Source organism: Canis aureus, unplaced genomic scaffold (genome assembly GCF_053574225.1).
Source record: "Canis aureus isolate CA01 unplaced genomic scaffold, VMU_Caureus_v.1.0 ptg000189l_RagTag, whole genome shotgun sequence".
Classification (NCBI taxonomy): Eukaryota; Metazoa; Chordata; class Mammalia; order Carnivora; family Canidae; genus Canis; species Canis aureus.
The window spans coordinates 5,183-26,418 of NW_027554470.1; the positions used below are offsets into that span (position 1 = coordinate 5,183).

General features: G+C 37.7%; 1 protein-coding gene across 1 annotated transcript in view; it reads left to right on the plus strand.

Moving 5' to 3' along the window:
- Positions 1 to 4,937: 4,937 nt before the first annotated feature.
- LOC144309713 (outer dynein arm-docking complex subunit 2-like) overlaps positions 4,938 to 21,236 on the plus strand; it is a gene marked incomplete at its 5' end in the record, with an annotated part of 73,763 nt that continues 57,464 nt past the window's right edge. Inside the window, 6 exons of the mRNA XM_077890816.1 lie at positions 4,938 to 5,084; positions 5,700 to 5,909; positions 8,643 to 8,885; positions 9,408 to 9,518; positions 11,476 to 11,630; positions 13,393 to 13,635. Of these exons, the coding sequence (XP_077746942.1) occupies positions 4,938 to 5,084; positions 5,700 to 5,909; positions 8,643 to 8,885; positions 9,408 to 9,518; positions 11,476 to 11,630; positions 13,393 to 13,635 (1,109 nt within the window). The remainder of the gene's footprint in view (positions 5,085 to 5,699; positions 5,910 to 8,642; positions 8,886 to 9,407; positions 9,519 to 11,475; positions 11,631 to 13,392; positions 13,636 to 21,236) is intronic.

Consider the following 21,236-nt stretch of genomic DNA (forward strand, 5'->3'; position numbering starts at 1 on the left):
CATAATTATTCAGTATAGTCTTCCAAATCTTTTTAGAAAGGCAGTTATATTTGCTACAAATTTTTCCTCATTGCAGTGACTAGGACATTCCAGCAGATTATCTATTTCTGTAAATGTTCCATGTCTGTTTAAAAGGAATGTGTAGGGAATGCTTGCATTGTTCCTTACCCATTCCCAATAAAAATTCTCAGCAAGCTTGTAATACAACAGTTTGAGTCTAATTTCTTTTTTCCTCTGGAACAATATTTTCTCATTTTCTTTCCTGGAGTTCTATTGAGTCTCATCTCTTGAGTCTTAGGTTTATGAGTGCTGAATCATCAGTATAAAGCCAGTTTGCAAATAAACAGAAAGCAAAGCAATATATTTTACTATTTTGACTTACGTGCTCATATGCCATTCACTCTGAGCATTGACTTTTTACCATTTCTCATCCTGGGACATGAAGAGTATCTGTAAGCCAACCTCTGTGCTGGGTGCCAGGCCCTCTGTCATCATTAATAAACAGTCACTGGCAGGCTTCACTTTTCTTGCTCTCTGAGTGGCATATTTGGAGGAAAAAATGCTGAAATCATTGAAAGTCAGTTGGATGGCTGTGTGATGGCTGTATCTCCTCACCAGGTCTCACCCACTGCCCCTTGATTACAGACGGTGGGGAGCAAAAGAAGGGCCTCCACTCCCGATTGTGCCTCTGACTGCCTTCTTATCTCACTGTCACCATGTGGGACTCTACAGGAAGCTCCAAATGATGGCTCTGGGAGCATGTAGCCTATCAGAGTTTCGTCTACTTGTTTTATAGTATCCTTTTCTGAATCAAGTTACTTGAAGTCTTTATGACACAAATAAGTATCCTTGACCTCTTAATCCCAGTTACCTCCTCTCTGGATAGCTGTAGTAACCTGCATGGTCTCCATATGTTCCATCTGCCCCCTCCCTACAGGGGGCCCTTTAGCTGGAATGATCTTTTAAAAATGTACGCAACTCATGTGAGTCCTCCCACTCTCCTCCAAAACAATACCCTTGAATATTTCCTATTAATCTTGAATGAAGATTAAAATCCTCAACCTGGCCTATGGGTGCAGCAGATTCCTTTGCCCACTTAATTTTTTAGCTCATCTTGGATCATTTGCCACCCAGGCTCTGGGTCTCAGCCACACTGGCCTTCGTTAGGTCTTAAACAGGCCATGTTCCAATCCTCCTTAGGGTTTTACACATACTGTTTCCTCTGACTGGTGTGCCTTTCATCATGTCCGACCTCCTTCACCAGGGAAGGCTCCTACTCTGTCCACACTTCAGTCCAGACATAGTTTCCTCAGGGAAACTTTTCCTGATGTCCTGGCCTAGAGTCCCCTGTTGCAAACATCCATAACCCTGTGCCACTTTTCTGTATAACACTTCTTAAAGTTTTCATTTATTTGGATGGGCTTAACAATTAAGATCTTTCTTCTCCACTAAGCTTTATGAGCTCCACGAGGCAAAAACTAGATCTGTTTTTGTCTACCAGGATGTCTCTAGTTCCTGGTATCAGACATGGTGAATAACTGCAAATTTGTTGAATGAAAGAATTAAAAAATGGTTGGATGGTTGGAGGCATCTGGCTCCCTGATTTAGTCTCAGATACATTCTTCATCTCAATTTCATAAGCATTTATTTCTCTTTTATCAGCAGTAAGAGGATTGGAGGTAGATATTACTCTATGTACCAGATAAGGTAATACTTTTTTTTTCAAAGATGTTATTTAAAACACTGAGAAACATTGTTTAGAAGAGTGCCTATTGATCTTGTCTTTCCAAAAGAAATTTTGAGAAAAATGAAGGAAAAAGCAAGATCTCTTCAACTTTCACATATTAGCAACATGATTGTGATAATGATAATGAACAAAGGCCTCCCAGTCTCAGAAAGGAATGTGAACTGCGAAGTATCTGAAGGCTGACAGAGCCTGGAAATGTCTGAGAAGACGCAGGGGCAGGATGACAACTAGCAAAACAACTTGCATTAATTTAAGAAGTGGAAAAGCTTATTGGAAGCATTCTTCAAAACCCTTCAGAAACTAGTAAAATAATATTTTACTATGTTTTCTCCAGCTCTTAAAACTTCACAAATGCAAATACATGATAAAATGTGAAAATAAGTATTGGCAACTAATTACATTCTCAGGGGAGATTTAATTGAAAAATAAGCATATTTGCACTGCTTCTTCTTAGTAAGATGTTTATGGCATCTGGTCAAAGTAGAACAAACATTTGAAAATCCTTTGACATAGCTGGTATTTAAAGAATAGCAATTGGCTAACATTTGTGGCTCTGTATGTTGAATATTTTGGCTCCCATTCGCTGGTATTCATTCTGAAAGATTTATAATCCTTTGGGGAGTGTGGTCAGTGACAAGAGTAGAACTAAATCCTGAAATGTGGAAAAACTAACTTTCCCTAATATAAAACTGTTCTAAAAAAAAAACTCTCAAGTCTATGAATATGTTTCCAGATTTTCAGAAAAAAAGCTGCTGATTTACAGAGTTTTTTTCTATAAGGATCTAACTTCTCAATGATAAAAGAAAATTTTCCATCCTTTGGCTTCAAAAGTGGCTTAGAGATCATTTAGAAAAATATAGTGTCTTACCTTTTGGGCATCTACCACAAGTACACAATTCCTTAAAATTGTTATGTCATTGGTTATGGTGCATATGATGAAATCAAGCACACAAGATAGAAATAATCTAGAAGAGAAAAATTAAGAGACCTCGAAATGAAATAGGAAAGAATGACTGTGCGGAATGTGTAAGTAGGAAAGTGCTACCAAAGAAAATACAATGCAAGTATAGCAGTCAAGAAAGTCCTCTATCACACACCACTGAGAACGCCAGGACAGCATGCTCTGCCTCGGAGTTTGGTGTGTGTGTGTGGACTCTGTTGGCTTGACTGAGGCATGACATGCTGTTTGATACCTTCTTGCTTTCAAGTCATGCTTGAGTCTGAAGGCACTGCCTAAAGAACTCTATCTGAAGCTCCTGGTTTGCATTTTTAAACTTTTCATGTGGGAGCCCACCCAGCTCTCCTCCTCCAGGTACACCAGGGGAATTTTTGGGCTCCTTTTAACCCAATTAAATTCAACAAAAGAATTGTTAAATAATTGTTTCTCTCGCTTTCTCTTTTTTTTTTTATATATTATGATTAGCATTTAGATTCTTCTTTATGATTTATGAAATATCTGCCTTCTGTTTTTAAAAAGAAAGGCATCAAAAGTGCTAATGTGTGTTTGAAGAGGTCCTGTACCCCAAAACAAGGGAGATTATAAAATTGAATGTAATAAGGATTTACTATTTTATGTTTCAAAATGAACTGTAGGACGATTGGTGGTGGTAAAAATTTCTCTTGATATAAACAAAGACATTAAAAGCTATGGGAAGAAAACTCCTTATTTTCAATGTAAATAGTAAAGTGAAGGCTTTTGCCATTCTCAACTTCATCTTGAATATAGAGGACAGCCTGGATTACTCAGGAAGAAAATTAATATGAAAAGCAGACTGACAATGGTTTCAGCACAGGATAGTGGTTTGTAATATTTTTAGAGATGTGGAGGGGCTTTTATGGACGCATTAAGAGGAAAGGCTGAAGTCTAAACCTTTCTATCTTTTTGATGCTTGCCCTCTTATAATCCCATTTCAGCTTATTTTAAAAGTAACACATCATGTTGTATTCACAAAAGGATTTGTGTGTGTGTGAGATATGAAGGAGGAGGTTGGGCTGCTTGGATATAATTTCCACTTTTGTGTAAATGTATATATTGTATCTATGAACATGTATCTGTAATATAGCAATATAAAGTCATAATCAGCAAATGAGAATAAACATATTTTGTAGGTGTCTTTCTTCAAAAAGGAAAGAGATTTATTTGAGGCCATTCATACTGTGTTTTGAGGTAGAGACCGAAGGCCATCTTTCATGAGCACCTTTTACAAAAATAGTTTATCCTTAGCTCCATTAGAAACATTGCTCTTGTGTCTTATGAACTATTTCGGTGCTTATACTGGAACTCTTATTTACCATCCCGTCTTAATAGGAGGAGAAGTAATATGTACTATGTTGCATCCATCAGAAGATTTTTTAAAGCATTAATGATGGGTGGACATTGCTTAAGAATTCCTGCAATGAATTCTGATTATAATTTCCTGGTGCATCTGTTTCACTGATCAATCATTACATTCTTTTAAATTCTCCCAGATTGTTTTACCTTAAAGGAGCCATTCCCCACTACCTTTTACAGCTGGTGATTAGCCAAGCAGACATTGATCACATGATTCTCAACACTGGGACAGCATTTTGCATGCGATACTGAAGGCTACCTTTTTGTCCTTTATCCATACACGGAGTCATCTCCAGTTCCTAATGGGCTCGCCACCTCCTTCCCAACCCCATGGCCCCTCTCCCACTTAATCCTGGTCCCAGCATGGTTTGTTGTACTGCTTCCCACATGGTTTCCCTTTCCTCAGGTTTTTCCCTGTTCCAGACTGTTCTACATACATCTGTGAGAATAATTTCCAGACACGGTTTGGATTGCACAGTATGCTGTTCAAGAACTCCAGGGACGGCCTGTTACCTCTGCATAAAACTTACATTCCTCAGTGGATTTCTCAAGGCTTGCCCCTCGACTCTATTTAATGTACTAATACCACCTAATGCTCTAGCTGTTTAAAGCAGACAGACCACCTTTAAATGTTGACTCTTAATTGGAATAATGTTTTATGATACTCTGTAAAGCTTTTTTGTGCTTCAACTCTACATGATTCATTTAACAAATTATAACCCACTCGGAGAACTTAAAAAAATTTAACATGCCATGTATGGGGAGACACATTTCCCAGTTCATGGATTCATAACCATTAAGGAAATTTCTATAGAAGCGTGATCTTATTTAACCTTTCCATGGCCTTGCGTTTCGTAGGAAGGAAAAGAGATAGCTACAGTGATTGCATTGCGTTCAATAAAAGATTTCAACTTGGCGCAAGAGACCTGCCAGTTGGCAATCAGAGATGTTGGAGGCCTTAAAGTTTTGATAAATTTACTGGATACTGATGAATTCAGATATAAGGTGAGTGGCTTACCTCACGTGGGTGATGAGCCTTGTTCATACCTCTTTGTGCTTCTCTTTTTACTGATACGTCTCTGCTACCTCTGCCTAGTTCTTTTCTTTGCCTGCTCATCTCACTGATAGCTTGTTCCTTTTGTTCGCTGCTCTTCTCTTCTTGGCTGTGCTTTATCTTCTGGTTCATTTCCAGAACCTTTTCTATGTGCTTCTTAAATGATGAATGTTTGTCTGCATAATTGAAGGAAAATAAGGAGGCTATGTGTAACACCTGGGAACAGAAGGCATTTCCTTTAAAAACTTCATGAGGGGGATCCCTGGGTGGCGCAGCGGTTTGGCGCCTGCCTTTGGCCCAGGGCGCGATCTTGGACACACGGGATCGAATCCCACGTTGGGCTCCCGGTGCATGGAGCCTGCTCCTCCCCTTGCCTGTGTCTCTGCCTCTCTCTCTCTCTCTCTCTGTGTGTGACTATCATAAATAAATTAAAAAAAAATAAATAAAAATAAAAATAAAAACTTCATGAGGGAAGGATTTGAGGTAGACTTGGAATTTTTAAAACTCTAGGACTGGTTATGTATTAAGCACTTATTTTCACCTCTAACTCCTATTTTCTCATTTAGATTGGTTCATTAGAAATCCTAAAGGAAATCAGTCATAATCCTCAAATCAGACGTAATATTGTTGACCTTGGGGGCTTACCAATTATGGTTAATATACTTGATTCTCCACATAAGAGACTGAAATGCCTGGCAGCTGAGACAATCGCAAATGTTGCCAAGTTTAGAAGAGCCCGACGGGCAGTGAGACACCATGGAGGCATTACCAAACTGGTGAGTACCTCTGCCATTGTCATCAGCACACCACCTGCCACCAAGATGTCACCTCTCTGCTGTCCTTCCTGGCCACTCCTGGATGTTAAATAACCATAGGTGTGTTCCAGGAACCTTCTTTGGTATAACGTCCTCAAAAACTGTTTTTGTGTATTCACATTAGCAACTGGCCAGAAAACAGGTCTGATCTTATTTTTCAAAGATATATACATCTAAATAAGAGATGTAATTTACACCTACCACATTGGTAGGGAGATGTTTATGTGTGTGTGTAATGTCGGGAAGTGTAGTCCATGCTCTCTGCTCTGGTGAGCTCACCATGAGGACTGCCTCCCAAGGAGACTGTCAGAGCAACAGACATTTATTCATCTCATTGTTACTTATGATAGTGACAACTGAAAACTATGTTTACCATATGAGATCAGTAAAATAATATGAAGTGTATCTCGAGGAAACATGCATCATCAGCTATCAGTATATAATATTATATAAAATTATGACAGGATCAAAACCTGATTGACACATATGACTCCAATTTTCAAAGACTTACCTAACAAGTATATAACAAGTTTTCTATAAAAACATGTGAAATAAATACACAAAATTGTACGCAGGTGTTTCCTCTGAAATAACTACCAATTTTTCTTCATATTTTTCCATATTTGCCAATTTATTGTGTATTATTTTTATAATTTAAAAAATGATTATATCAATAACTGTCACTGAAAGAAATAAGTGAACATTCTGTTCAACACTCATGTCAAGAAAACGTAGGGCATTAAGGAAATGCATTTTCATCCACCTTCCAAAGGATCTTGTGTTCCTCCTATAGCATTTACATACTGGACAGTCTCCACTTCTATAGTTTGAGTTCCTTGAGATAAGAGATGTGTCTTACTTATCTTACTGTCATCTACAGCACTTAGCCCAGTACCCTACACATATGAAAGGTTAATAAATATACATTGAATCAATATGCATTTAATAGGAATGCATACACAGTGAAATGTGTTTAGAAATTTACTGAGAGATTCTGTGTACGGATCTTCCTTGATTTACAATGGAGTTATATGTCCAGATAAACCCATTGTAAGTTGAAAATACCGTAAGTTGAAATGCATTTAAGTTGAAATGCATTTAATACAGCTAACATACTGAATATCACAGATTAGCCTTGCCTACCTTAAACATGCTCAAAATACTTAGCCTCTAGTTGGGCAAAATTATCTAACACAAAGCCTATTTTATAATAAAGCATTGATATCTCTTGTAATTTACTGAATCTGTACAGAAAGTGAAAACACAATGGCTACAGATTGGGAACAAAATGGTTGTAACCATATCAGTTGCTTACCCTTGTGATGTTGTGGCTGACAGAGCTGAGGCTTGCTGCCACTGCCCAGCATCACAAGAATGTAACATACATATTACTAGCTCAGATAAAATTCCAAATAGGATTTCTACTGAATGCATATCACTTTCACACCATAGTAAAGTTGAAAAATAAGTTGAACCATCATAAATTGGGGACCGTCTGATGTCACTTGTAATCTGTAGATCACAATAGAGTGTAATTATTTGCTTCAAAAATAAGATAGATTTATGGCTGCATAGATGGATAAATAGATGGTTAGCTATGAGATAAAACAAATGTGATAATGTTAATTATAGAATCTAGGGAATGTATACATTTTTTGCTGTATAATCACTGTACAACTCTTTCAGCCATTGTGTATGTTTGAAAATTTTTCATAATAAAATGTTGGGGAAAGGTAATTATTAGTATGATTATCAGTGTTCTGCTTAAGTAATGAAGTAATACATTAGGCTGATGTGGCTGTCTACTGGAATTATGAATAATGTATAGAATAAATGAATAATGTAACTTAAAACTATAAATTTTAGTAAATTTCTTTTATGAGAGTCTTATATATCACATTCGGGGACTTAGAATTTGGTACCTGAATTGCAATTACTTAGTCAAGATAATGCTACACATTTTAATATAATCTTACATGATAGCTAAGTTAGGAATGGGAAAGAAGAGTAATAGATCAACCATTAATAGACTTGTAATTACTAGGTTGAGAACACATCTGAGAAAGATCAGGATTGGTAATCCATTTTTGGTTTGCTAACAATATGAGGGTAGATGACATACAGATAAGAGTCCCTCACTAAAATGGGAAGAGAGGGAGATCACTCAGTACAGAGATGGAACAGTGGGCTTGTCATGACATCAGAGCAAGGGAATGGAGGTTAAAAGAAGAGCAGGCAGGAGGCCATTGACCACAGTGGGGTTTGGGCACTTAGATGGAGATAGATCTCGAAAGAGGCACACCTGGTAGAAACCTGGGCAGAAGTTAAGAATTCTGAGCAAGCAGAAAGAATGCATCCATGCAGGGAAGGATTGTAAGAACCCGGGCTGCAGATATAGTATACAAATCTTGTTAATATAAATGTAACAGCCATATTAATATTAATACAATCTTGGTGAGATTAAATTTCTTGTAGGAAGGAAATGTAAAGGCTCCCAGATCTGGAGGAAGATATATTTTGAAGGGTTCTGTTTCTTTGCTTTCACTGACTATTTCTGTGTAGTATGAAAATTAATTCGTAGAAGTATTCTTATTTTTGATAGAAGTTAGCTTGGTAGCAGCCCTGTAACTGTTGTGGGAAATGTTGTTTTATTTTAAAGATTCCCACATACATTGTATTTATCTGTTTTTGTAGGTCGCTTTACTGGACTGTGTACAGAGTTCAGCAGAACCAGCTCAATCAAGTCTGTATAATGCCAGAGATGTGGAAGTAGCTCGCTGTGTGGCACTGGCATTATGGAGCTGTAGTAAGAGTTATGCAAATAAAGAAACCATTCATAAAGCCGGCGGCATTCCTTTGTTGGCTCACTTACTGAAGACTTCTCATGAAAACATGCTAATTCCAGTGGTGGGGACATTGCAAGAATGTGCATCAGAGGTACTCAAGCCAGCTCTGCTTCCCTTGTTTTCATTTGCATTAACTTTTTTTTAGTTGAATAATAATTTTTAAGATTATTGTGACTGCTAAGGATTTTTTTTTGAGAAGTCAGCAGTTCTTTAGAGAAGATGAAACTAATAGAACATTAATTAAATGGTTACCTGTGTGATGTATTTTTTAAAATGTTGACTAAATTCTCTTATACAGTTGTGTTAATCTTGGACTTTAGTGTTTTTTAAGAAAGTTTGTTTGGCATACTTATTAGTAAATGTAAATAGATATTTATATTCATGCATTACACATGTAAATATTTAAATTTAAGGGATCCCTGGATGGCTCAGTGGTTTAGCACCTGCCTTTGGCCCAGGGTGTGATCCTGGAATCCTGGGATCAAGTCCCATGTGAGGCTCCCTGCATGGAGCCTATTTTTCCTTCTGCCAGTGTCTCTGACTCTCTTTCTCTGTGTCTCTCATGAATAAATAAATAAAATCTTTAAAAAAATATTTAAATTTGTATTCTTAGGAAAAGTACCGAGCTGCAATCAAAGCAGAAAGGATAATTGAAAATCTAGTCAAGAACCTAAATAGTGAGAATGAACAACTACAGGAACAGTGTGCCATGGCCATCTACCAGGTATGGTGGACTCCCCAGCAAAGTTGTGGTGTTCTTCATATAGTTAAGGTGGCATTTCTAAATATGAAGTTTCATTCTCTGGGGCTATGACTCAGGAATCTGCATTTTTAGCAAGAATCCCCAGGGATTTTTCTGCACACACAGGTCTGCATCACTGTGCTAATGATAGATGCCTGTGTATGTGAGAGAGAGAAGCCTGCTCCAACATATCTTGATTATGTACATTTCTAGAAGGTACTTATATATCTTTGTCTCCTAAAACAAGTTACTTAGTGTAAAATAGCTAAATATATGCATGGTGCCTTTATATTGCTTTTCAAGTATCCTGTTCAAACATACTGATCTTGGGAAATTTATCTTCTGCCAAGACAGATGGATGATGAATGAGTGTATGCTTGTGTATGTGTGTGTATTCCTGTTGTATCTTTTTATTATTTTAATCTTCATTAGCTTTTTGTGAGTTATGCATTTCATAGTACATCAGAAAAGGGAAGAAAAGGTAGCCTTGACAAATTAGTAGATGGCTGCTTACTGGCCATTCCAGCTTCTACCTATCAGAGAAATCAGAGCTGATTTCCTAGAGGAATACATTTTAAAATGTGCACAGTGACAGTATGCCAAAATGACAGAGTTAGAGAAAGGGGTTCATGTCAGTAGAGAATTGTATTAGTTTGCAAGGGCTGCCATAACAAAATACCATACACTGGGTGTCTTAAATAACAGAAATTTATTTCCTTATAGTTCTGGAGGTTACAAGTTTGAGATCAAGGTGTTGATAGTATTGCTTCCTTCTGGAGACTCTCTCCTTGGCTTGTAGATGGTCATCTTCATGTTCACATGTCTCCACATGTTCCTTCCTCTGTGTCCTAATATTTTCTTCTAAGGATACCAATCATATTGGGTTAGAGCCCACTTCAGTGACCTTTTTTAACCTTAATTACCTCTTTAAAGATTTTATCTTCAAATATGGTTACATTCTGAGGTACAGGGGTTAGGACTTTGACATATATCAGTTTTAAGGAAACACAACTCATAACAAGGATATATATAGCCTTGACTGGCATACATGCCTCATATGAGTAATTATGAAGGATTGGTTAGAAATAGTGATTAAGTTTTTAGAAGTTGCAATGTAAAAAACTGAAAATCATAAATAGAAGATAAAATGGCAGGTGCCTTGTGTGCATTTACTGTGAGGATTTCTTCTAGTGGCCCTCACAGATGATGCATGACATGCATCTGTATCATGTGGCCTCACAACCAACTGTATGCCTAGGATGATAACATATATATGCACCAAATTTAGCATCTTTTTTCTCTCAAACCTGGGAATCATGATAAGCTGGGAACATCTATGCAGTACATATTTACTTCAAAAGATGACACGAACATGGATAAACATAATACTTATCTCAAAGGATAAGTATTACACAAACTTCTGGACAAATATATCTGAATATAATGCCATTTGCTGTTGATATAACTAACTGTTCAGAGCATAGGAACTCTATTAGGGAAATGCTCATCTCTTAGATTTGGGGGCAGAAGCATTGAAGATCAGGCTAAAGCTTTATCACTCAGCTATCTTTTCTATACTTTCCCGAGACTGGGGATTGCATGACTGCAGAAATTCTCTGTCCATGCATGTGGTATTCTAGATTTCTTACCAACCTCTCTTTCTGTCTTCATGGAAGCCCACACTACCTCAGAACAGCTTGGAAGAATTTCCAAGCATGTAGAAAGTTCTAGACATTGCCAAAATCCTGTAAGGGAAGAGAGACACTGTCAGATAACTGCCAATATAAAGGAGAATTATATTTTACTTGGAGGCCCCTTCAGAAAATGATACTCTCTGAAAAGAAGTTTTGTAGCCACCAGAATGTCAGCCTCTTTAGCAATCACTGGAAGCTTGATATGCCGTCATCACTGACAGCCTCTGATTTGACTTTTTGTGTAGTGTGCTGAAGATAAGGAAACCCGTGACCTGGTTAGACTGCATGGAGGACTTAAACCCCTGGCCAGTCTGCTCAATAACACTGACAATAAAGAACGGTTGGCTGCTGTCACTGGGGCAATATGGAAATGTTCCATCAGCAAAGAGAATGCGACCAAGTAAGAGAAGCCTTTCAATATTCTATAATAAAAACATGGCCATTGAGGAATAGCTGTATTCTTTTTTTTTTTTTTTTTTAAAGATTTTTTTTTTAAATTTTTATTTATTTATGATAGTCACACACAGAGAGAGAGAGAGGCAGAGACAAAGGCAGAGGGAGAAGCAGGCTCCATGCACCGGGAGCCCGACGTGGGATTCGATCCCGGGTCTCCAGGATCGTGCCCTGGGCCAAAGGCAGGCGCTAAACCGCTGCGCCACTCAGGGATCCCAATAGCTGTATTCTTAACTCACTGAAACTACATTGTGTATAGTGAGTCCTTCAACTAACATCTTCTCTTATTAATATGTAAATTTTTAAAAAGATTTTATTTATTAGAGAGAGAGAGAGAGAGAGCATGAGTAAGGTGAGGGAAAGAGGAAGAGGGAGAAGTAGACTCTCCACTGAGTGGGGAGTCCAACATGGGGTTTGATCCCAGGATGCTAAGATTATGACCTGAGGCAAAGGCTGGCACTTAACCAACTGAGCTATCCAGGTGCCCCAATATATAAATGTTTCTAAATAAAAGTATGGATGCCTAAAATTTATGGCCATTAAACTACATTCCCATAATGTTATTTTAATAAAGAATCGGTCCTAATATAACTCCTATAGTTTTTATACATGTACCTTCTAGACCAATTTGGCAGAATCAAGGTATTTTTAGAAATGAAAGACTTCTACTTCCCATCCCACCACCTGGCAATGGTTTTCTGTGCCTCACTAAAGGACTTGCTGACATAGTCTGTGTGTTGAGTTCTTTTTTGGGGGGGCAGCTGTTTAAATTATAAGTATCTCTGATTTCTTGTAGAGAAAGGGTTGATGTGATGGTGAGGGGTTGAATTTCCCACTGAATCTTTAGAGATGGAAGTGGTTCCATTCTTTTTCCTTTTTTAAAGATAATTGAGTCAGCTGGATGCCAGTTAACCAGTTAAAGAGTAGTCATTTTCAAATTATTTCATTGAATTTTAAAATACTTGTAAACTGATTTATTTTAATCTTCAAATTTATCTCTTCATATACTTTTAGAGTTCTTATGCCCTATGATGGATATTCTGAGGCAACCCTTCTTTGTATCAATGTGATGATTTTTTTTTAAGATTATATATTTACCTGAGAGAGAGAGAGAGAGAGAGAAAGTATGCATGTGTGGGGAGAGGGTGAGAGGGAGAGAGAGAATCTCAAGCAGACTCCCCACTGAGCATGGAGCCCAACTTGGGGGCATGATCTCTGAGTGTTGAGATCATGACCTGCACTGAAATCGAGAGTCAGATGCTCAATCAGCTGAGCCACCCAAGTGCCCCTCAGTGTGATGATTTAACAAGAAATTCACATCTTACTTAACAGAAGATAGATTTATTTTTGCTTTGTTCATGTAAAATAGTCTCTGTGACATGGGAAAAACACTTGTAGAATAGTAGAACTGCTGACACTGTCATTTGGAAGAAGTTGTAGTTGTCTTAGAGACTGTATAGTATAGTGATTAAAGGTGCAGATGGCTAGATATGGATGCCAGCATCGCTGTGTACCAAGCTTCAAATGAGCTTTCTGAGAATGGGGATTGTGGTCGTACTTGCATCATAGGGTTTTTGTAAGGACTGAGTGAGCATATGGTTGGCATTTGGCAATTTTGTGCTATTAATATTATCAGCTGATTTTATACCAAAAGTAATATCGTTCCTCTCTTTCCCTCGCCCTATCTCTTTTTCTTGTGATGAACTTAGGTTTCGAGAATACAAAGCCATTGAAACTTTGGTGGGACTTTTAACTGACCAGCCTGAAGAAGTACTTGTGAATGTGGTTGGTGCATTGGGAGAATGTTGTCAGGAATATGAAAACCGTGTCCTTGTCCGGAAATGTGGTGGCCTTCAACCACTCGTAAACCTCCTTGTTGGAATAAACCAAACTCTTCTTGTCAATGTCACAAAAGCAGTTGGTGCTTGTGCAGTAGAACCTGAAAGTATGATGTAAGTAGCTTCACAACTGAAAGATTTTATTTGAGAGTGTTAGGGGAAATGCTCAGGTCATAATAGAATAGTGTCATCACTTAGAATTGGCGTGCATAAATGGTGAAAAAGTAAAATGGATTTACTTATAAATAACCACAAGATTATCAGTCATGAGTTACAGAGCCACATTGTTCCTTTGGATGAGCTGGAGGGCTGAGGCTGGGCATATTGGGAGGACTTAACATTCCCAGTAATTAATATCCCACCTGGAAACCTTCATATAATCAACAAAATTTTTCTCTGCTTCCTAAGGAAGAATTATCCATCTATCTAACTGAGACCCTAGGTAGTTCTAGGTGGCATTCTCACAATATCCTTGTTTCTCAATTCAATTCAGCAAACATATTTTAAGCACCTAACAAGTTAGCTGTGAACTAACAAGGGAAAGAGACAAAGAATTTTAAGCTGTGATCTTGTTCCTTAAGCAAATTTTTGTCTAATTAGGAAGAAAAGACTTAAATGTTGTACAACGTAAGAACAATAGCAAGATTATATAGAGATTATATATACATACATAAATATATATTTAAAAATATAAACATTTGTGTATAAATTAAATGTAAATGTATTTACATGAAATATGATTGTGTGTGTGTGTGTGTGTGTGTGTGTGTGTGTGCGTGTGTGTGTGTGCAGAAAGGCAAGAATCCATATGGGCCAAATATTGTGTGAGGGTTATCCGGAGAACCAGAACCAACAGGATGAGAAAGGTGGGAGGAGTAGGGGGGATAGATTTAAGGAATTGGTTCAGGTGATTGCGGAGGCTTGGCAAGACCCAAGGCTGCAGGCTGGAGACTCAGGAAAGAGCGGCATTTTGAGGTCAAAAGCAGTTTGCTGGCAGAATTCCTTCTTGCTCAGAGGAAGTCAGCCTTTTTTTCTACTAAGGCCTTCTGATTGGATGAGGCCCACTAAGTCATGGAGGATTATCTGCTATACTCAAAGTCCACCAATTTAAGTATCAATCTCATCCCAGAAAACACCTTCACAGAAATATGCAAAACAATGTTTGAGCAGGGGCGCCTGGGTGGCGCAGTTAGTTGATCACTTGACTCTTGATCTCAGCTCAGGTCATGATCTCAGGGTTGTGAGATCAAGTCCCACATCAGGCTCTATGTTGAGTATGGGTCCTGCTTGAGATTCTCCCTCTTGCTCTGGTCCCCCTGCTGGCATGTATGCTCCCTCTCTCTCTCTCTCTCTCTCTCTCTCTCTCTCAAAAAAATTTTTTTTGATCAAGTATCTGGGCATCCCTTAACCCAGCTAAGTTGACACATCAACATTAACCATCACATATCCACCCCTTGTCAACTTGGTACCCACTCATGCATCTCCTTAAACCATACTTAATCTCCATAGAAAGATAATAACAAGGCCATATTCCTGCCTACCACTATACAACTATCCAGTGTACCACTGAAAATGCACTTAGCCTTTTTCTTAGAAGAGGAAGCAAAGTTCTTGGATGATGTTTATTCTTTTCCTTGATATTCTATAAATACACTGATGTAAAGTTCATCATACTTAAAAACTATGATAGAAAGTTAATGTCTCATTTACATGATAAGAGGATAAGAGGGAAGAAAAGAAACACACACACACACACACACACACACACATAATCCATAACAAAATAAGGAGTATTTGTGACAATCACAGTACTTATTCTGTAACCGGCCATGTGGTCATAGCTTGTATTTACAACTACCTTCTTTCATGACCCATTCCATATTCCCTTTGCTTTCAGCAAGCACTTTAGCTGGTTGTGGTTCTTTACCTGGTGGGGTAACCCAAACCTTCATTCCTGAAGGTCTGGGCCATTAGTATTCCTGCCTAGAGTGGGTTGTTACAGTTTTCCATCTACCTTAATCACAGGGCATGGTAATACTTAAGAGATGCCCTGAGGGATCTCCTGTTTTCCAGATATAGTCTTCTTTACCTCCATTGTGGAGTAGCAGTCCCTTGATAATTGGGATCAGTCACCCCAGCCAACATAGTAACTCCCTCCATTGCTTATTGATATAGAGGCACGGGGAGGCCAGAGTGCCTGGGAGGCAGGTTTAACTTTCAATTCAGTGTAACCACTGTTGTGTCTCCTAGTGGAAGCATTCCTCCCTGTGGGACAAAGACCTCCAAACCAGCAAAGTATAAGGTCACAGGAACAGGAAGCAAAAAATTTGCTAGTGGATCAGTCACTAGGGGTAATAGTGAGTCATTTCCATTCCCTGATTCCTAGACCCATGAATCCTGGCTATGTATGAAAGAACACCAAGTTATTTGGCAATTGGTTAGCTCTGTTAGCCTATCCTATATAATCCCAGAGATCTGACAACCTTCCTTCATTTCATCTTTTTCTGTCCACTTCAGTCCAGGAGAGCAGTGTTTATTAAGATGGTTGATTGGATCCATGAGTCACACCTATAATCTTTTAATCATATGACTCTCCTATGTATCTCCCATATCATTTCATTCTGATTCACTCCTTCATTCAGCTCTTCAGTATGTATGACCAGGCACCCAGGGCTGCTGTGTAAGGATATATCCTGCACAACTCTAGGGAGCACCATTCCCGTGGACGTATACAGAGCATCATACTTTGGGGCCATACATAAAACCCTGTGGAAATGTATTATTTCCTATCTATTTTACCATTTGGTACCAGAAGCTTTTACCCTATGCCAGTCGTCTCTGGTAGTGCCCTCTTCCTTCTCACTTTCCTGGCTTTTGTGATTCATTTGTGTTCATGAAGGTCCTCTTCCTTCATGGGAAGCCTGCAATTCTAAGACAGCCCTGAAACACTGTTAATGTGAGTCTCATCTCACTGCATATCTGGAATAAAAGTACTAAAGCCTCTATAATTCTTTTTGGATTTGGCTTCTGGAACCTTAGGCTCAGGGATTTCAGGCACCAAGGAACACTAGCTGTACTCATGATAACTTCAAGGAAAGAAGGGCTTATAAAACAGTTTTCTATTGTATTTCTCTTTCGGAAAAACACATGGTGTTCAGTAGCACATGATAAACACTTGTCAGTATTGGGTTTATGTATTTCTTTTGATCTTTGGCTCTTGCTTACTTTTTGTCTCTCACATCTGCCAATGACACCAGCTGCCTCTGAACTTGTTTTGAATGTATCCTCCTGCTCTCTGCCTTTAGTTGAGGTTCTGGCATCTGTTACCTGGACAATTGAAGCAGGTCCTATTTGGTCTCATCTCACATCTCTCCCCTTCCACACCTCCCTGCATGGCACTGAAATTTATTCTTCCAAACTGTAGGTCTGATAGGGTTGTTTTCTTGGCCTAAAGAACTATCAATGCCCTCTCAAGCTTTGAAAACCCAACCTAAGTTCCTTACCCTGGTATTCAAAGCATTTGCCTCCTGGCCCCTTTCTACCTCTCAAGCTTCATCTTGAAAGTAGAGTGTATAATGTATATATGTATATAGTAACCATCAATTTTTCCCTATAGTGAAGAGTCTGTTTCTTGGTTTGTCTCTCTCTGTATTTTTTCCTTTATTATTTGTTTTGTTTCTTAAATTCTACATGAGTGAGAATATGATATTTGTCTTTCTCTAATTTCACTTAGCATTATATGCTTTAGCTCCATCCATGTCATTGCAAATGGTAAAAATTGTATTCTTTTTATGGCTAAATAATATTCCATTGTGTGTATCGGGGTGTGTGTGTGTGTGTGTGTACACTTGGGCTTCTTCCAGTAGTTTGGCTATTGTAAATGCAATAAACATAAAGGTTCATGTATCACTTTGAATTAGTGTTTCTGTATTTTAGAAGTAAATACTCAGTAGTGTGATTCCAGGATCATAGGGTTAGCTCTATTTTTAACTTTTTGAGGAATCTCCATACTGCAGAGTTGCACCAGTTTGCATTCGCACCAACACTGCAAGAGGGTTCCTGTCTCCACATCCTTGCCAGCACCTGTTGTTTCACATGTTACTGATTTTAGCCATTCTGACAGGTGTGAGGTGATATCTCATTGTGGTTTTGATTTGTATTTCCTTGATGCCAAGTGATGTTGAGCATGTTTTCATGTGTTTGTTGGCCATCTGTATGTCTTCTTTGAAGAAATGTCTGTTCATGTCTTCTGCCTATTTTTAAATTGGGTTATTATTTTTTTTGGCTGTTGAGTTGTATAAGTTCTTTATATATTTTGAATACTAACCTTTTATTGTGGATCTGTCATTTGCAAATATCTTCTCCCATTAGGGTGGTTGCCTTTTAGTTTTGTTGATTGGTTCCTTTGCTATGCAAAAGCTTTTTATTTTTATTAAGTCCCAATAGTTTATTTTTGCTTTTGTTCTCCTTGCCTCAGGAGACATACTTAGAAAGATTTTGCTATGGCCGGTGTCAGAAATTACTGCCTGCACACTCTTCAAGGATTTTTAAAAATATTTTATTTATTTATTCATGAGAGATACACACACAGAGAGAGAGGGAGAGGCAGAGACACAGGCAGAGGGAGAAGCAGGCTCCATGCCAGAAGCCCGATGTGGGATTCAATCACAGGACTCTGAGATCACACCCTGAGCCAAAGGCAGACTGCTCAACCGCTGAGCCACCCAGACGTCCCTCTTAAAGGATTTTTATGGTTTCAGGTCTCACATTTAGGTCTTTCATCCATTTTGAGCTTACTTTTATGTATAGTATAAGAAAGTGGTCCAGTATCATTCTTTTGCATGTAACTGTCCAGTTTTCCCAACACCATTTGTTGAAAAGACTGTCTTTTCCCATTGCATATTCTTTCCTCTTTTGTCAAAAACTAATTGACCACATAAGTATGGATTTATTTCTGGGTTTTCTGTTCTGCTCCAAGAATAAATAACAAATATATTGAATTCCATTCATATAGGTTAGAACTCATTATTGCAAAGCCCCTCCTTCTATTCTGTATCTCTGATTTAATGATTTCCACATAAGTCATTACCAGGTTATCTAGTTGACCTGTAAAAATTACTTTTAAATGTCATCATTACATTACTTTTACAACAGGCCTTCAAACTCTTTTTAATATAACTATATTAGGCAAATTGTTATATTGATTTTTCAGTTGAACCCATTCAAGGAAAAGCCAGAGAAAACAGCTACATTTTTTTTTAATTAAGATTTATTTATTTGACAGAGAGAACACAAGCAGAGGGAACAACAGGCAGAGGAAGAGGGAGAAGGAAGCTCCCTGCTGAGAGGGAGCCCAATGCAGGACTCAATCTAAGGCTTAACCGACTGAGCCACTTGGGGACCCCATATAGTTTTCTTATTCTGAATCTTAACATAGGTTTTGAAGCAACAAAATGTAATGAAAGAACAACTCAGTAATAAACAGCAAGCCTCAAGGACTTTCTGACTGAGTTGAGGAGACAGACAAGTAATTTTACTATGTTAGAGTAGATAATGAAATGGCTATAAACAAACATTATTTGTAAATATACAGTACTAGTTTGAATAGCTTTATGCAACATTTGACTTCTGGTTAATATGAAAACTACAAAAAAAGAAGAGAAGTAGGAAAAAGGTATGTCCTCTCAAACAAGGAAATGCCACAGTTCCAAATCTTAAATGTAAAACACACCTGAAAAATGTAGGTAAATTACTGACCTGTGTGTAATATGTTGACAGCTAACACATGCTGCTTCATATCTCGAGATTTCCCCCCAAATAAGTGTCATGGTCATGAAATGTATAGCCAACCTTTTTTTTTCTTCATAACAGAGACTAGGGGAGTAAATAGGCCTTGGAAGAAGTGAGGAATTTCCCATCAGAGACCTAGTTTTGCACGTAAAACACCAGAAGTGGAGCCTAACGAAAAGTCATATGTACATGTTATTTTATATTGTCTACAGCAGTCTTCTAGCCCAAGCAGACTGTTGGAGACCCCTTGGAGTGAAAAGAATACTAGAGACTATGACTGCTGGATTGCAACACAATGAAGCTATAAATTTTTAGAGATTTGGAGTAAGCCAGATTGACTGTTTGAATGCTCAAAACTGAATGAAAGAGATGTGTTCACAAGGCAAAGAGAATAGCAGATTTTTGTAGGATTTTGAGGTAATTCCATCATAAAAAGAAACAGATAGATTCAGACAAAAAATTTCCCTACAATCACAAGGCTATTAAGACAGTATACTCCCTCATAATAAAGGAGCCAAAAGAAATTACATAAAATTTTACAAAAAGACTTTATAAGACAACTTAAGTTGTTATGACAAACTAGTTGTCAGAGCTCAGAAGAGAAATAAAAAAATTATTGAACTTAAAGTCTGAATAGATGCAAAAGAAGTGTGATAGACACAACCAAAAACACCATCAGGCAAGTGGTATATAGGAAATGTAAAATGAAATGAAGAATATATTAATATTACAATAGGGAAATTGGTAAATATGGAACCCAAGGAGACCCAACTTAAACATAATGGATATTCCTTAAGAAGAGGCTAGAACCAGTGGAATATGATCTTAATTAAAGATAACAATAGAAAAAAATTTTATGTGATTCTGTAGACCAAAAGACCCAACAAGACCTTAGTAATATTGATACAGAATAGCCTACAGTAATGCATCCTGATAAATCTACTTGTATCTCAAAAGTAAAGGAAAAAACAAATATATCTAGGCAAAAGAACAAACCATGAGGACAAAATGCCTTCATATTCCTCCACAACTTCTTTTAAGGTCAAAAAACATTAATTAAAGGATCAAATCCCACAGATTAACATTGTGAGGTAGAAAAAAAATATTACCCAAGAATTTCACATCCAGCCCAGTTGTTCTTCAAGTGTGAAGGTAGTAGCACATTCTCAATCATGCAAGGATTCGGTAAACATAGTACTAGATCTTCTTGAAAAAAATTGCCAATTACAGAAAGTCAATCAAGAAATTAAAGTATTTTAAAACAGCAAACTAGGGATCCCTGGGTGGCTCAGCGGTTTAGTGCCTGCCTTTGGCCCAGGGCACGATCCTGGAGTCCTGGGATTGAGTCCCATGTCAGGCTTCCGGCATGGAGCCTGCTTCTGCCTTCTCCTGTGTCTGCCTCTCTGTCTCTTTCTATGTCTATCATGAATAAATAAATACAACAGCAAAATATGGCTAAAATGTATCAGTAGAGACCATTGAGTTTCTTTAAATATTAAACTAAGGAAATAATGGAGGAGTTATCATTGGAGGAATCATACTATTTTATAGATACTAATGATAATAATTTAACAATACAACTATCTGATAAAAATAAAACAAATACAAGATAAGTGAGTTATCCTCTTTCACATAAATGAATCAGTAGATACTGTATACAACCTTCTCTTATCTGTTTATCATCTATGCATTCATTTTCTCTGTCTATCCATCCTGTTTAGCTTTAGGCATAAAGAAATGTCCAGAATCATTTACATTAATTATCAATGATCATTATTTCTGAAAGACAGGATTTGGGATCACTTCTTATTTTCTTCTTTATATGTTTCTATATAGTCTATATGATAAATACGTATCATTACAAAATTAAAGTTCTTGTTTAATACCTTTCACAATCCCCTTTTATTCTGGGGCGCCTGGGTGGC